This window comes from Cyrtonyx montezumae, unplaced genomic scaffold (genome assembly GCF_038088225.1).
Source record: "Cyrtonyx montezumae isolate F1298 unplaced genomic scaffold, pur_monq_1.0 scaffold_19, whole genome shotgun sequence".
Taxonomy (NCBI): domain Eukaryota; kingdom Metazoa; phylum Chordata; class Aves; order Galliformes; family Odontophoridae; genus Cyrtonyx; species Cyrtonyx montezumae.
The window spans coordinates 3,924,929-3,941,341 of NW_027071925.1; the positions used below are offsets into that span (position 1 = coordinate 3,924,929).

General features: G+C 44.0%; 1 protein-coding gene across 2 annotated transcripts in view; it reads right to left on the bottom strand.

Annotated features, from left to right (window-relative positions):
* Nucleotides 1–3,893: 3,893 nt before the first annotated feature.
* Nucleotides 3,894–16,413, bottom strand: part of SAP30BP (SAP30 binding protein) — a 31,167-nt gene continuing 18,647 nt past the window's right edge. The window contains exons 4-10 of one of the 2 annotated variants that reach the window (XM_065735249.1): nt 11,016–11,104; nt 8,463–8,554; nt 7,946–8,006; nt 7,421–7,472; nt 7,011–7,069; nt 5,720–5,804; nt 3,894–5,068 (exon numbers count right to left, since the gene is read on the bottom strand). In XM_065735249.1, coding sequence (XP_065591321.1) covers nt 4,887–5,068; nt 5,720–5,804; nt 7,011–7,069; nt 7,421–7,472; nt 7,946–8,006; nt 8,463–8,554; nt 11,016–11,104 — 620 coding nt within the window. In that variant the 3' untranslated portion in view covers nt 3,894–4,886. The remainder of the gene's footprint in view (nt 5,069–5,719; nt 5,805–7,010; nt 7,070–7,420; nt 7,473–7,945; nt 8,007–8,462; nt 8,555–11,015; nt 11,105–16,413) is intronic. The other variant, XM_065735250.1, reaches the window with a different exon arrangement.

A 16,413-nucleotide genomic window follows, 5' to 3' on the forward strand; every position in this document is an offset into this window, starting at 1 on the left:
CCCCCCCCCCATCCCAAGGAAAAGGGCTGAGCCGGCAGCCGGCCCCGGGAAGGGGCCGCGTTTGCCAGCAGACAAGGTTTGGCAACCTCAGTGTTTTCCTTGCACTTTTGGAGAGGTCGCCGTTCAGATTTAAAGGAAAAATCTGAACGTGGAGGGCGTGCAGCATCGCCTCTGGGATCACAGCACTCACACAGATGGGTGTCACCTCCACACAGCGTCCCTGCTCCCACCTTCAGACACCAGCAGCCCCAGGGCACCATCCCCAGGATATAAAGAAGGTTTTTATGCTGAAGGCAGCGAAGCACAGAGGGCGGTGGGTGTCCCATCCCTGCCAGTTCCACAAAACCTCTTTCCCTCTGTCCTTCTGCCACAGTGCACCAGGGGCAGCCCTGGAGCAGCTCCATCCAACACACAGCACTCCCCATTTTGAGTTTGGCACACGGTCTGCTGAAAGAAAGGTATTTTTCCTCATCACTGAGCTATAGGGGATGGAGTCCTGGGAAACCTGGTTTACTAACAGATCTGGAGGGTGGTGGCCCTGCCTGGGGAGGGGGTTGGATCCTCAAGGTCCCTTCCACAATTCTGTACCATTTGCTGCATTGACAATATCCTATTAACTATCTGGCATAAATCAAAGGAATGCTTAATAGTGTTATTAATGTGTATACGATTTATTACATTCAATTAGGATTAATGTAATTATCTAGGTAATTAAAAGTAAAGGATTTCTCTTCCTCAGCCTTTTCCCTAAGACAGCAAACCACGTGCATCTATACATTTGCCACGGATGCTCCACGCCTTCAGCACATACACAAAGGGAAATCTCAGCAGAACAAACTCCCCTCCGTCCCCAGGACACAAGAGGTAAGCAGGGGCACCAACACAAGGAAAACAGCAAGGAAGGATCCAGGAGAAAACTTCAGCCCATGGCAATGGTGACATCCATGCAGGGGTGGAGACACTAACCCTACCCAGAGATGGACATCTCCATGGATGACTCTATGACAGCGGGACCATCCAGGGCCAAAAAGCTGCTGGGTGAGTTGCTGAAAGGCTGAGAAAACATTGATACGTTGGAAAGATTTGGGAAAGTTCTCCTTTTATCCAGGCTTTGTTGGGTGGGTGAGATTTACACCAACAGGGGGAGAAGGGACGGTCACCATCTGCTGCCTTCCAGTGGTGCAACAGCTGCATGGAGAGGAGACACAGGCATGAGCAAACTCACAGCATGTCAGCACTCTGCAAGGCAGGCCCGTGGTGTGGTTGCTGCCTAACACTGCATCACGCAGAGGACAGACAGACAGACACCTCCTGCATGAAAAGGCAAAACCTTTCCTTGTGAAATCCCGGTGCTTCGCTGCTTGCTGGCAACCAAAGGCATGAGCCCAGCCCCAGCCAGAGCTGCTCCAAATAAACAAAGGCCAAATATTGGAAGGCACCAGCGTGCGTGGCTCTCACTTGGAACAAAAGGAAGGAAGCTGGATATAAACATCGGGAGTGGCAGTGGTGCACTGCAAGGCTGAGAGACGGGAAACCATTCTGCAACAGCAGTGCCTAAGTGTGCTGGAGTGCTGAGCACAAGGAGACTTTGGGATTGTTTTCACCTCTCCCCTGCATGGATGAAGAGTTGGAAAGGAGCTGGTGCAGGTGGTGGTCAGCCAAGCCTTGGCAAGCGTGTCTTCTGTAGAGCCTCAGCTCCTCCAGACAGCACAGCAGCAATCCAGGTAAAGCATAGCTTCAGGTGCTCACCTTTCAGTGTGAGGCGGGGCTGGTGAGGGCTGTCCCTCCCCACCTGCTCTTTTGGTTGGTGAGGCACAGAAAGAAAGCAAATCCCTGACACACAAATCCCTCCCCACAACAGGATCAAAGGTGAATGGCTCCTGAAGTCACAACAAGCAAATAGGAAAAAAAAACCCAACACCTCAGGGCATGGAGGTGGGAGAATAAGGCTTCAGAAGGGCAGTGAAGTCAGAGCCAAGCTGCCAAGAATGACTTCAGCAGAGCCCAGAGGCAGCCAACCTGGCACTGCAGATGGGCCAGAACATGGTGTTCAGCTGAGGAACATGGCTCCTTCAGCCCTCTGTAGATCAGCAGCGGTCACACAGCCCTCGATGTGACCAGGACCAGGCACACTGCTAACAAGCAAACCCATCAATCCTCTGGTTGCAGGAGCTAAGGCTGTGCGGATCTCACAGGGCAGGAAAGAGTACCTCCCATCCCAACATCACTTGGGAGCACCTGAAGCTCCCACCACCTCTCTCTCTCTGCATGGCCACAGCTGCCAACCTGCATGCCATGCTGCCAGCAGCAGTGCAGAGGCTTTCTCCAAGGTCTGCACTGTGTATTTCTTCTGATAGTGGCACACAAGATAAACACAGATCAACAAAACCCACTGTTCATTCAGGCTGAGAGCTTGTTATGCAATGATTGGCATCCTCAACCAATTCAGGAATATGACCAATCCACACTGATGAGTATTTTGCCTGGACGTTGTCATTCTGGTGCCATGAGCAGCTCTGGTCACAAAGCACACAGAGAAATTCAAAGGTTTGGAATGACTGTGGAGACTGCAGAGCAAGAAGGTGGGGAGGGCATGGAAAAAGGAAGGGTGGGATGCATGACAGGAGTAAGATACTTGCACTTAAACAATGTTCAGTAGCTTCTGTAGTTAATGATTCATCCTCCCCAACACAGCTGACAGCACTTCTATCATCTCTTTTTCTCCTCCTGCAAATGTAACCCCTTGGTTCACGTTCAGCTGCATTCTGATAGCAACTTAAAAAAGAAAGCTACAGTTTCCCATGCTACTTTCTTTTCCTGATGTGGTACAGCACGCAGAGATGCAAGTGCTGACATGTTTAACTAGGTGTATAATTAATGGTTCCTTGTAATCAAGCTATTTCATCTAGCACAGTTACGCCAGGTTACAATCAGGAACAACTTTTGCTGCATTCAATCAGACTCAGTTATTTACCTGCAAGGAACATAATCTTTTCAAGTCATTAACAAAAGTGAGAAACTGAACATAAGCAAAAATAAATTAAAAACCCACAAGAACAGATTTCCCACCACGGTATTATAAGCAGTTATGGAGAAGATTCTCTTTGTGACTATTTCTGATCCAGCAGCCCCAGGACCTGCAGGACATCAGGCAGAGGACGGCCTGTTCTTACAAAGTCACACTCTTTCCCACTAAAGCTGACAGTGCTTCGGCTCATATCTGTAAAGTTGGTTTAGTGGATGCAGTCTCAGACTCTCCCAACTTAGTGTTCACCACCAGTTATTGGACAGGGAGCACGGGACGGGCTGACACACCGGGTACCACGCAGCACTGCAGTGTGCTGGCACACAGCCCAGTCACATATTTCATTTCACTCACTTGCCCACAGCATAGATATTAAGGACATTCATTAGAGGAATGTTTGTTGTTCTAGCAGCCCAGACACCTCCCACCCCCTGTACACAGGACTGAACTAATTGCAGTGCTCATCCCTCTTGGTCATTAATCTACAGACCAAAACAATGCAGCAGCTGGTGCTTCTCTTTTTTTTTTTTGTATTTAAACAAACCTGTTGTACCTTCACCCACATGCTGTTCAGCAGGACTTCAAAGTGAATTACCTATCCCACCTACCTCAAAAACGTAAGCAAACTGCCTCTGCTGCTGAGCTCCCTTCTGGGTGACTGACCTCCACTGATGAAGATTTTATGGGAAACCCCAGAAGCCAGAGGGTAACTTCTGGAGAAGCTTAAGGTGCTGGAAAAGGTTTGAAAAGACAACAGTTCAGAACAGCTGAGTCACCAACTATTTCAGGACATCTTCTGTGATCAAACTGTTTCCAAACTATTTACAAAAATTGGGTGCTTATTTTTTCCCCTTACCAAGAAATGCAGACATGTGAAGGACACCATTTTTTTTTTTTAAAGACTTTCAATATTTATAATAATTTTTTGCAACACAAGTAAGAAGATTTATACAATAGTTTTGTTTTGTTTTTTTTAACTGGAAATACTCTATCACAACATTGGAGCAAGCAGTAACTGCCATGTGTGCACTTTGGGGTACGTCGCTATCTAATACAAAGACAATATCACAGTCAGGATCAGATGCCCTCCTCTGACTCCAATCTCATTCCATGAGAATGAAAGGTTTCTGTACAGGTCTTTGCAAATGAATTAACAAATCAAACCTCTACAGCTTCTGCATAGAAATCTCTATCCTTGAAAGATGGTAACGTGGCAACTTCAGTGCAGTTACCTCAATATTTCAGCTATTAAACACGTAGTCACCATGATACACACAGATATGCACACAGGTACAGATGTCAGCATTAAAACTATCCATCCACATTCACAGATGGCACTTCAAGCCTCTGCTACACATTTGAAGATGGACACTGACCAACAGTCTCTGTCTTACGTCCCTTGAAACTGAGCTGGCATGTTTGAGGGAGGTGCATGTGACAAGGAACAGCCTCTGAGGATCATCTGGAATAAACAATGATAATACTGATATTCCCTCACTGTTTTTTTTTTGTTTTGTTTTTTTTGTTTTGTTTTTAAATTAAAAACAGAAGATAAACCAGACTTGGAAGAAGGATAAAAACTTAACGCAGTAATATAACAAATAAATTTATATCTCATCTTCCTCCAGCACAACACAGAGGCTGGTTCTTCCTGAAGCAAGAAGAGAGGCATTTTCGGCAGAGGTCCATTGGTGTGCACACAGCTGGCATGCCTGCTCCTGCCCCCATTCCTCCAAATGAGAGCTGTGGTCTGTTTCAAAGAATCCTGTCATCTTTTACCAAAGGTGAAAACCACCTCTCCCTTTCAAGAACAATGGTTTCGATGACAATTCAGTCCAAAAATCCAAGCCCAGCACGCTGGTCACTGCTTTGCCTTTTTCACAATGGTGCCAACAGCTGATATGACTGTAGTTTTGGATCCACTTGCACTGGTTGTCACTGTGACAACACCTGGCAGTGTTGCAGTAGTGGTGAGGATGGTGGGCTGAGCTATTGTTGTTACAGGGATGGCTGAGTCCCATTTGCTCTTCCTCTTCTGTGCATCTGCAAGTTCCATCAAGGAAACAAGGATCAGCATTGTGTTAAAAGTTGCACTAAATCTTTCCTAACAGTCTGTCTCATCAACACTTAATATACTCTGCTTGACTAGACAGCTTTCCCTCACATTAATTTCTGCATGCACTGCTTATAAACACTGAGGAGGAAAGACAACCTTATACCTCAAGAGTCAAAGTCTACACGTGAACTCCAGCCAAATGGGAGACAGTTGACTCCTTGCCCTAAAGCATGTTTCATTTGAACTGAGCACACGTTTTTCAGTTGTTCCAGTATGGCCACAAGACACGCTCAGTCTTCAAGGTCTTAAAGGCTTCCAGTTTAAAAGGCAAGCCCTAGGCAAGAGAATAATTTTTCAGCCTTCCAGTTCTCTAGATGCATCAGTCCCAAGAACACTACAACTACAGGCATCACAGGATTTCCTGACATCCCAATAAACCACCACAACTAACTAACCTGTCCCTGGGCTTTCACTCTAGAAGGACAGCCATGGGATACAGGGACTACAGGAAAGCTAGTCCAATATCAACTAGCAGAAACACTTATATACACAATCGGTAAGGAGCTCTCAGGGTTCCCAGGAAGCATGAATCTCAGCATTACTGCAGCTTAACAAGAAGGGATGCAACTGGTCTTTACCTCCTACTGTAGTACTGGCTGTCGTGGTTGTCGTAGAGGCAGCACTTGTTGTTGTGCCCTTCTTAGTGCCAGTCACAAATTCAATCTGGGAGAGACAAATAGGAGAAAGGGGAGAAGGTAAAAACACAAATTTATGCACAGGTTTTTCTTTTTTAGAAAAAAAAAGAAAACAAAAACAGCCTTAGCATCACATGAGAGGTCTCAGAGCTGGCTGGCATGCAGGAAGAAAGATGCAGACCTTAAATCAAAGCATCCTGAAGCCATAAGCATCAGGGCTCCCTGTGTCTCAGCTCTTAGGTCTGGTATGATAATCTGTTTGTCAACTGCTATAAGTGTAGGAGTTTGATACAGCTCCAGAAAGAACAGCTCCTGGTATTAAAATGTCTACTTGTATTGTTAGGAACCCTTATGCTTTTTCCTTTAAAAAAAACTTGCAGGACAAGTCCCTACCTGCATGATTTACTGCAACTGCATCATAGCAGGAAACCTAGCAACAAGAGCTACAACAGCATGCAATCCTGTATTTTCAAAACTGCAGAAATGGGTGAGGACATAATCAGATACCTGGGTTACTGTGCCAAAAAACCAAACGTAGCAAGATACAGCACGCACTGTGAGAAAAAACACACCTCCAGGTACTGAGTACTGAAGGAGCTTTCTGCAGTATTAGAAAGCAGGCTCTAAGTTTCAGACAGATTTCAGTTTCCTCATGTCAGCTGCTAGCTAAAAGCCAACAACACTGCAGGACAGGAATGAGATCTTGCAAAGCTCCTGTTTTCTTTTCAGGGGGTACAAGAGAATGTATGTTTTGTGACAAGCTCAGACACTCCCATTTAAAGCCAACATATGCCCAAAATTTCTGGATATCAGAAGCCAGACAGCAATATCAAAGAGAACAGAATGCCAATGTTGTCTCACAATGAAACACGATGAAGAAATCAAACTGAACTAGACTATGCCACCAGGCAGTGTCACAGATTAAGAAAAAAGTTGTTATTTATGGCCCATCTTGTTTGTATCTAGTTTACTGTATACCATGTTTTGAGCTCTGGTTTAAAAATACTGACAAAACAGGAACAAAGCCAGTGGAATAAACTGCCTATAGAGATGGAAAGGCAAACAACTTCATCTGCACAGCTTGGAAAAAAAACACTGTGCAAGAAAAGACAGAGTCAGGCAAAACAAAGCATGGAGTGTAGTTCACAAAAACCAGCAAAGAAACAAAATGAAATTAGGCAGGGAAACAAGCAAAATCCCTGCATCTCAGCCTCCCTTGGTTTTGAGTAGCTACCTTTGTGCGCTCCTTCTTGGCCTTCTCCAGTTTGTCCATTTCAATCTTCTGAGCTTTTGCTGAGAGAGAACACAAGTTACAAGAAGCACCAGAAACAGTAAAGAGCTTTCACTGTCTCACACACTTTCCTTCATAAGCAATCAAAAATTTCAAATGATAAAAACTACCATAAAAATTCCTACTGCACAAAATTAATGATTTCAGATGAAAACACTACAGAACTAAATTAAATGCTGCCCAGACTGATGAAGCAGCAACAACATTCATGCACATCCAACCAGAATGATAGAGTTAAAAAGCAGCATGTGATGCTTTTCATTTATAAAGATGAAGGCTGCAATGCAATTCATTAACTACAAAACACAAAGAGCTAAGTTAGGACAGGAAAAAGAGAGATTTCCTGGAATTACCTAGTGCCTCATAATATGAATCCTCTGACCAGCCATGAGGATCAAACATGTCCTGAAGATGAAAATATAAGTCACATTAGGGCTACTTCCACATATACAAAAAAACCCTGCTCAAAAATGTATGTTTTGCTTTTCACTGACAATGTTGATTACTGATGATTTCTCACATTCCAGTGACACAAAGTTTATATCAGGCTTTAATAGAACCATGTTATGTTGTGAATGAATAAACAGCTTTGAAATCAAAAGGATGTTGGGATAAGATATGCATTCTTCTGCTGTTCAGCTTCCATTCCCCCCAGGAGTACACACTTCAGCAGTTTTTAATTCAGAGTAATTATAGCAAAGTTGGAAACACTGAGGCTCAATACCACGTGAAAATGTTCACTTCAATACAGAGGATCAGACAAAAGTTTCCTTGCAGGACCTCTAAACAAGCAGGCTAAGGAAAGCCAAGTGTAAGAGCTCACAGTCCTACATCAGCTTTCACCCACTACCTTGACAGGTAAAATAAGTGTACCTCACCTTTGGATAATTTGTACCAAGTTCATCAATGGAACAGAACTGGATGAGCTTTTCGTAGATGCTGAAACAAAGAAACAAAAAAGGACAGTTTACTTTCAGCTCATTCATTCTCCTCTAAACTGAACGGTTTCAGCTTTTCAGTAAGAAGTTGTCACCTCTCCACATTAAAACTAGAGTCTGTGCAGTTATGCTTGCTGTGGTGGATGCAGCATGCTGTTAACCACATTATTTCCCAATTCCCTCAGGTCAATCTCCCAGCTCCCACAGCTGGCACTTTCCAGAGTATGTCATCCAGAGCCCATACAACATTTGAAAACCTAAGTGAAACAATAACTGACTTGTTGCACCAAAGGAGAGTTTTACTCTTTCAGTTACAGTCAAATAACGTCTCTCAATTTTGTAAGCAAAATCACTTCTTGCTCAGGATCCTGTTCCAGCTACAGCTCCAGCAAAGAATAATCCTTGATTTTGATATGTTTGTGGTACTTTGGCCTCATAGAAAAATATGGTGGCTCACCTGGGGTTGCGGAATTCCTTTTTCCTTTGAATGATGTAGTTCATATCCATGCCCTCTTTTATTTTCCTCTCATACAGCTTTTGAATCTTATCCTGAGGGAACAAGATTACAGGGTGAGCCAATACAGAAAGGATGAGTGTTCCAGCTGACTATCAAAGCATACATGTGGAAACAAGACAACTGAACCAGTGACCTCCTCTCACACAGAAAGGATTTCACCTCTACCCTAGGGCCTGGCAGTCTGATTAGTGCAGAAACTTCCTGCTTTAAGATCTGACAGCATCTTCTCCATGAACTGTCCATGTGGGCAAGGCAATTGTTCTTTATACTTTCTGAAGGCTTCATTAATTAAAGATCTGCATTCAAGGCACTAGTGCACACTCTTTCCCTTCAGCAGACAGCAGAAAATAGCTCCAGGAGGGATAGGTGAATTCTACAAAGGCTCTTCCACAACATTAAGAGGCCATTCCACTTCTCTTCTGACTCTGATGGGCACCTGAAGATCAGCTGTTGAGCTACACTGTGCAAAAGTCAAGGCCCATGCTTATGACTGAGGCACAGAGGAGCAGAATTGAGTTCTGCTGTGCCTACAGACACAACATGATCAGCAGACACTGTTGGTGGTGAATGCTGGCAGCCAAACACTCTTAGGAATGCACTTTAAATCTCTCCTGAGAATATTTTACTGAAGTCATAAGCCAGGACTTCAGTCTTTCAAGATGGGAAAGGTGAGTCAGTTCTCCCTTGTTGCTTCTAGATAAGCAGCTTAATGTCTTCTTCTGTACAGGGAGTCGACTCAAACACAAAAATGACTGTTGTCTAAGAGTATACTAACTGCAGAATAAAATAACTGTTATAAAACTAGTACTTCAACCAACATTAAAAAAAAAAGAACTTCACAAGATAAATTTTCAACAGGTCCTTACAAAATCAGCATGAAGAAGTCACAGTCTTCACATGTAATGCACATGCCATAAGTTTGAAGGATCAGCTGCAAAAAGGAGACTAACTTGGAGAGATGAAGTGACTGAATAGGTGTCCCTTTTTGTACCCTTCCCTTGGATGTAGCAACACAGTTCCCATTCATAATGTCCACAAATAAGAAACTACTAGGTCACCTCCATAACAAGGAAGATTCCCTTTGACCAAGTTCAACATACAGTTTATTAGAAGAAAAGCTAACAGAAGAAAAAAAACATGTTAACAGTAAAAGCCTGTAACATTCAGAATCTGAAGAACAATCCCATTCCCTTGCTTAAAGTGCTCTAAGATGTGGTTTGACCCTCTAACAGAGGACAAGTTCACTCCTTTGATTTAACACTACAAACTGCTGTCAAAGGGGAAGAAAATCTGCTTTAGTCTGTGCTCTCAAGCTCTGTTCATTCCTCAGATCTAGCACACTAACTCATTGATGTCAGAACAATAGAATACTCCTACAGCATGCAAGGACAAATGGGTGTGCCCAGGTATACTAAGTGGAGAAGAAAGTGTGATCTGGATTGGTGAGTCATTCTGAATCACCATTCCACATTAGCAACTTACTTTATAGAGCATTTCAGAAGTGTTTCTGTATTTGTATTCTTACTAGGCAAATAACAGCAGTTAAACCTTAAATGAATGGCGGAAAACAGCAGTCAGTGCTTTCATATGTCCTCTGCTGGGAATAGGAAAACACAGCAGGTACTCCTACCCTTTCCTAGAAAGGGATTTTGTTATATAAGGACTACAGAATTTTGCTCAGACCCACAGCAGACCAAAGACTGTCAGCAGCAAGTGCTCAGACCAACACCATTGTGCACACTGCACGCTGGATACAGGGAACACTTCAAATGGATGTTACCATTTCTGCCCCAAACTCAGAGACTCACTAACACTGCAAGTCTCAGACTGGTATGAATCAAGTCCCTAGCACCACTTCTTATTAATTAACCTCCAATTGAGGATTAGCCTTACATCACAAGTAAGAGTTCAGATTCTCACAGAAGGAAACCATGACAGAGTTTTACACCAACTTAGTTGGTTACTGCAATCATTTAGGTGAAAATATGCATTCGTTTTCTTTTGCTGCCTCTAGGTTACCAGCATTTCCTCTGAATGCTTTTCGTCCACTGACATGACATGTAGGTGGAGAAGGAATCTAGTCAATGCTGACTCAACAATTCCAGTTAGGGGATTCTCAGATCCATGCAGAATAACAATGATTTATTCTCTCCTTAAGAGCTGAGTTTGCTGAAGTCAGAGGACAGCAGCCTTCACAGTAAACTTTATTTCTGTATCACTGATGAGATCAAGAGCCAGCTTGAAGTATAAGTGACCTTCAATATAACACAGACTGTGGAAAACAGCTTTAAGCTAATGTGAGATTCCTAAGCTAGAACTCCTGTAAAACTAAAATAAACAAACAAAAAAAAAACCAAACAACAGTACATAAATTCACTGTGTTATAAACTCAGCAATAATGCTGGATTTTTGACTTGTGGAAAAAGATTGAGCAAAGTTCCCAAATATTCCCCTCCCTACTGAAAGACAAGGCTTTTGAGAATGTATACCAACCTGCAAGTGGTTAGAACATCTGCCAGGAGGTTCAGGAGGGATTTTGATCTCATCTGGAGACATGTTTCGGACTCTCTCTGAAAAAGAAGCTGTAGAGAGCAAGCTGGGCATGAGTTCTGGTACTACAGAAGGGACTCTAAGCCATGGAGATCACCAAAATGTTCTATGCCCTATCGTCAGGGAAATAGAATGGCTAAAGGCAACTGGAATTATGTTAACTAGTAGTTGTGGCATTTTCAAAGCACTGAGCAGGAAGCAACTAAACTAAGGCTAAATCACTGTCAGAGTAACAGGATGCTTGCTTTATCTGTGTCTACCTTATACTGTGGCTTTGTCACAGTCAGACTTGGGAGTTTTATTCTAAGGTGTCATTTTTATCTCAGAGCAGAGCTGGGAAAAGCAAGAATACTCCCCCCCTCCAGTTGGGATTGTTGAAAAGATCCTCACAGGCAAAGGATCTGCATAGGAATGTATGTATATTCCTGGAATATTCATCTCTCACCCTGTGGTGTGCACAACATATCAAGCTCTCCACTACTCCAGGTCTTCCATATGCACTTCAAAGTCTTGCTCTGAACAGCTCAGTCTTATGGTAGTCTGATTCTCTGTGAGCATCCTGTGTGTGTGGGGTACCACAGAGTGAACCTAAAGCAGCCTGCCATTTTTTGAGATGCCATCCATTTGGATCCTATTCCTTTTATGACCCACCTACATGAACCAAAGTGGTTCAAGAAGCAAACAACCCTCACCAAGGCCATCAGGAGTTAACCACAACAAACTGCATTTCATTCTTAATATTTCCTTAAGGGGCACTTTGATCTTCACTTATGGAGTCAGACTATTACTAGAAAGAACAACTAGTCCTGCAGGACCAAGGACAGACCAGCAGACAGTACCAGCTTTCTACAGCTGTTTGTGTTAGGATCTACCATTCCAGCACCTGATTGCTTCATAATGATGAGCATACAAAAATATCAGCAAGAGAAACTGTCACGTTCCCTCTATTACTGGCTGCCCTCCCACTCAGTTACAGGAAACCCAGGCAGCTTTTTAGCTGAAGTCTTAAAGCAGAGGACTGTGACATATTTAAGCCACTGGGATTGTTTTCAACCACAATTAGTACAGGGAGTCACAGAATGTAGTATTAAACAAAAGACCTGACACCAGCACATCAGCTGTATTGAATGAATCTTTCACATTTGTGACTCTCCAATTAGATATTTTGGAATAAAAGCTGCTTGAACTGAAAATGCAGCACACTCGAGTCCAGCTCTTTGACTAACGCCCAGACATCCCCAAAGGGCAAACACTGGCATGTGAACACAGCACGCACTTCTGCCTTCCAGCACAGACCATCAGATAGCTGAAGCTGCAGATAATCAATATCACACGTGTCCAGTGCTACTACAGTTTCTAGCTATTATTCAAAAATGTTAGAGACTATAAAGGATGCCAAGGATGATAACCTTTGGGGATGCAAAGCCAGCAGGCGACCATTCATTCTGTTTGATCAAGATGTTGTTGAGGGTTAAATTCTTCAGCGGTTGCTAGCAATGAACAAAAGCTGTCCTTTGGCATTTACTAAGAGGGTGCCTCTATGGAGGAAGGAAGCTTGCCAGAGACCCTACAGAAAGGCAGGGAAATTCTGCGACAACAAGGCAGACATCTGTTGTAAGTTACAGTTGCTGGTTAGACGGAATAGCCTCTAATTTAATTAGAATTTCAGGAACCCTGAGAGACAGTAGCAAATAGACAGAGGTGTTCATAATAGAAAGCACACCAGGCTTTCCAGAAAAGGAGAAAGCTGATTAATGGCTTAAGAGATTCACAACACCAGCAGGAACGTTAAAAAAAGATAAAAAGGACACAAACAAGACTTCATAAGGCAAAGAAATAACCTAAAATTCAAGCCTAGCTCTGGACTGGACATCCCATTGGCTCCTTATCTTCACAGATGACCAGAAAAGCCACAGAGATGCAACACATCTATGGGTAGGGGAATTGTGAGCTCAAACTCAGGAACTACAGGCCAGAACTCTGCAAGGCAGTACATTCATGGGAGTTTTGAATTGATTGCTGAAGCAGAAATAACACTGGAGGAAGAACAAGAGCTTCCAATGAGACAATATATTTTTGCCCATGGCTTTCCAGGTTTCAGTGTTCATTTGGCCTTTTGTTTGAGCCATGTGAAAGCAATCATTTATCAGCACTATACTGATAGGGGAAAGTATCTCAACAGTTTATAAGGAAGTGGAAGTAAGACACCTTTGGCTACAGCTTTCCCACCGTATGTGCACCGTGCTCCACCTGGCAAACCCAGCACAGACACAAGAACATTCAGCATTACTCAATTATTTCATCACATCACAGCCAGTTTGAGAAGCCACATCATAAGGAAGCAGAAGATGAATTTTACCCCTTCAGGCTTATATACAGTAAGGAAGAGCAAATAATTCATGCCCTTGAGCAGTCTTCCAACTTCTCCAAACAGTTATCAGCAAGGCCAACTCCAAGGCCACTTCCTACTAAACCACTTCTGCAGAGAAAAAAGCAGCATGGATTGTTGTTCAAGAGGATCCTGAAACTTGTGCATACATCCACAAGCTCCTGTGCAAGAGATCTTGTGTTTTCCAAGTCCCAAGCACTGCTTTCCACTGGCTATACAGTGCAGATGGACAGCTAATGCTAAGGTGTGTCCTCACAGGATGCATCCAAATGCTTTGTGCATCCTGTTATTTCAGCCCACATCTAAGCTTTACTTTTACATGACTCAGTGGTGGTGACACTGGCTGCAGATTCCAATTGGTGCAACTGCTGGCTCACTGCCTAGAGGATCTCCACGTGGGGACCTCAGGAAGTTGGCCGTTGGCATGATTAATCTCTACAGGCACACCCAAGTTCTGGTTCATGGTAAGTAAATATCTTCTCCTAATCACAGGTAAAAAGCATTAGCAAGAACTAAGGTTGCAAAACACAGGTCCCATGACTCAGCTGGGGGCTCAAGAACATAAGGAGTCAAGGCAGTACCATACCAGAAACTCAAAGCATCCTATTTGTGAAGAAGGACACTGCTACTACTCATGCTCAGTTTACACATCCTTCCATGAGCTGATCTGCAAGTTAAAAAAGGAAATTATCAGCAGAAACAATAGGTGCTTGTAGCTTTTTGCATTGTCACAGTGCAGTGATGAGAGATGTTCAGCTGCTCCTGGGCTACAGGGCCATAGCATATCAGTGCATACCTAGCAAAGACTCAGCATCTTAGAAGACAATGGAGGATATCTGCTTGCCAGATCCTGAGGAGGCAGATGAACTTAGCGCTTCCATTTAATTGTCAGCTTCAGATAGGTGGGTTACTTGGCCACTATATACAAAAGTGCAAAGAAATATTGCATAGCAGGGCAGAAAGTGCCACAGAGCCATATTATGTGCTCAGTCAATTCCAAAATGACCACTCAAAACCCAAAGGCTATGCTGTAGATAGGGACAAGAGAACAAACTTTAATTCCTACAATTGAAGTCATAAAGAGCAGAGAAAACAAAATGAATAGAGAGCATAAGAGCAGCTGGCTGGACCTGGGCACCCTGGGACGTCGGTCATGTGAGGTTTGGTAAAACATCTTGCTTCAGCTTTCTGAATAGCACTGCCCCCCAGGTAGAGCTGAAATCTCTTGTCCCCTTCAAGGTTCGCTTGTGGTTGCCTAAGAAGCAGCACACAAGGGATTACAGGCAGTATCAGGTGCCAGACTGTCGTCTAGAAAGGTCACACTATGCAAAGACAAAAACAAAAAACACAAAAACAAGCAAAGATGTGGAGAGGGCAATCAGAGGGGCATGACTTTCCCTTAGAGAAAACACAAACCACTGGTGCCTGGTCTCTAAAACTGCATTCTTTGGCACTCTAATGAAGTCGGCTTGGCATAAACCAGGGTGTGTGGGTTTCTAATTTCCTGGCACCAGAACAGCCAAATCACAGGGAAGAAGTGGAGGCAACAACATACCAGTGAATCACCCATCCATGGGAGGACACTAGTTCCCTTTCTGCTCTGTGGGCTGAGAAACGCAGAAAAAGACCTGCAACTCAGCCATATTTTCTGCTGCTCTGAACACTGACTTTGTGCTCAGATATTCTAAGAGTTGAGAGATCCTTATAGTCCAAAAAGTAAACAACTACGCTGCAAAGAAATTCAACAAGGAAAAAAAAAACAGCACAGAAGTACTGTTCTGCATGGCTGCAGAAAACAGCAAATGCAGACATGCTATTAGCATCACGTACTCTTCTGAGTGCTACAAACTACAAAAAAAGACAGCACTGGTACAGAAATTTATCAAAAAACATTGTGGTGTCCCCCAAGGGTCAGTTTTGGGGCCCATCTTGTTTAATATCTTTATTGATGACCTAGATGAGGGAATTGAGTGTACCCTCAGTAAGTTTGCAGATGACACAAAGCTGGGAGGATGTGTCAAACTGCCTGAGGGTAGGGAGGCCCTTCAGAGGGATTTGGATAGGCTGAACAGCTGGGCTGAGCAAAATGGGATGAGGTTCAATAAGACCAAGTGCCGGGTCCTGCACTTTGGCCACAATAACCCCATGCAATGCTATAGGCTTGGGGCAGAATGGCTTGAAGAATGTAGTGAGGAAAAGGACCTGGGGGTGTTGGTTGATGCTCGGCTCAACATGAGCCGGCAGTGTGCCCAGGTGGCTAAGAAGGCCAACAGCATCCTGGCCTGTATTAGAAATAGTGTAGCCAGCAGGAGCAGGGAGGTGATCATCCCCCTGTACTCAGCTCTGGTACGGCCGCACCTCGAGTACTGTGTTCAGTTTTGGGCCCCTCACTACAAGAAGGACATTGAGGCCCTGGAGCGTGTTCAGAGAAGGGCAACAAAACTGGTGAGGGGCCTGGAGCACAAGTCTTATGAGGAGCGGCTGAGGGAGCTGGGATTGTTTAGTCTGGAGAAGAGGAGGCTCAGAGGAGACCTTATTGCACTCTACCACTTCCTGAAGGGGGGTTGTGGTGAGGAGGGGGTAGGCCTCTTCTCCCTGATAAGTAATGACAGGACGAGAGGGAATGGCCACAAGTTGCGCCAGGGAAGATTTAGATTAGACCTCAGGAAGCATTTCTTTTCTGAAAGAGTGGTCAGGCACTGGAATGGCCTGCCTAGAGAGGTGGTTGAGGCACCATCCCTAGCGCTGTTCAAGAAGCGTCTAGATGAGGTGCTAAAGGACTTAATTTAGTAGTTGGGTAGAGATAGTGATAGGAGGATGGTTGGACTAGATGATCTTATAGGTCCTTTCCAACCTTATGAACTTATGAACTTATGAGCTACTGCTGCAAACTTCCCCTCCCTGTCTTTAAGGCTTTGGCTACACAATTGTTAATCCTGCATGAAACAAGAC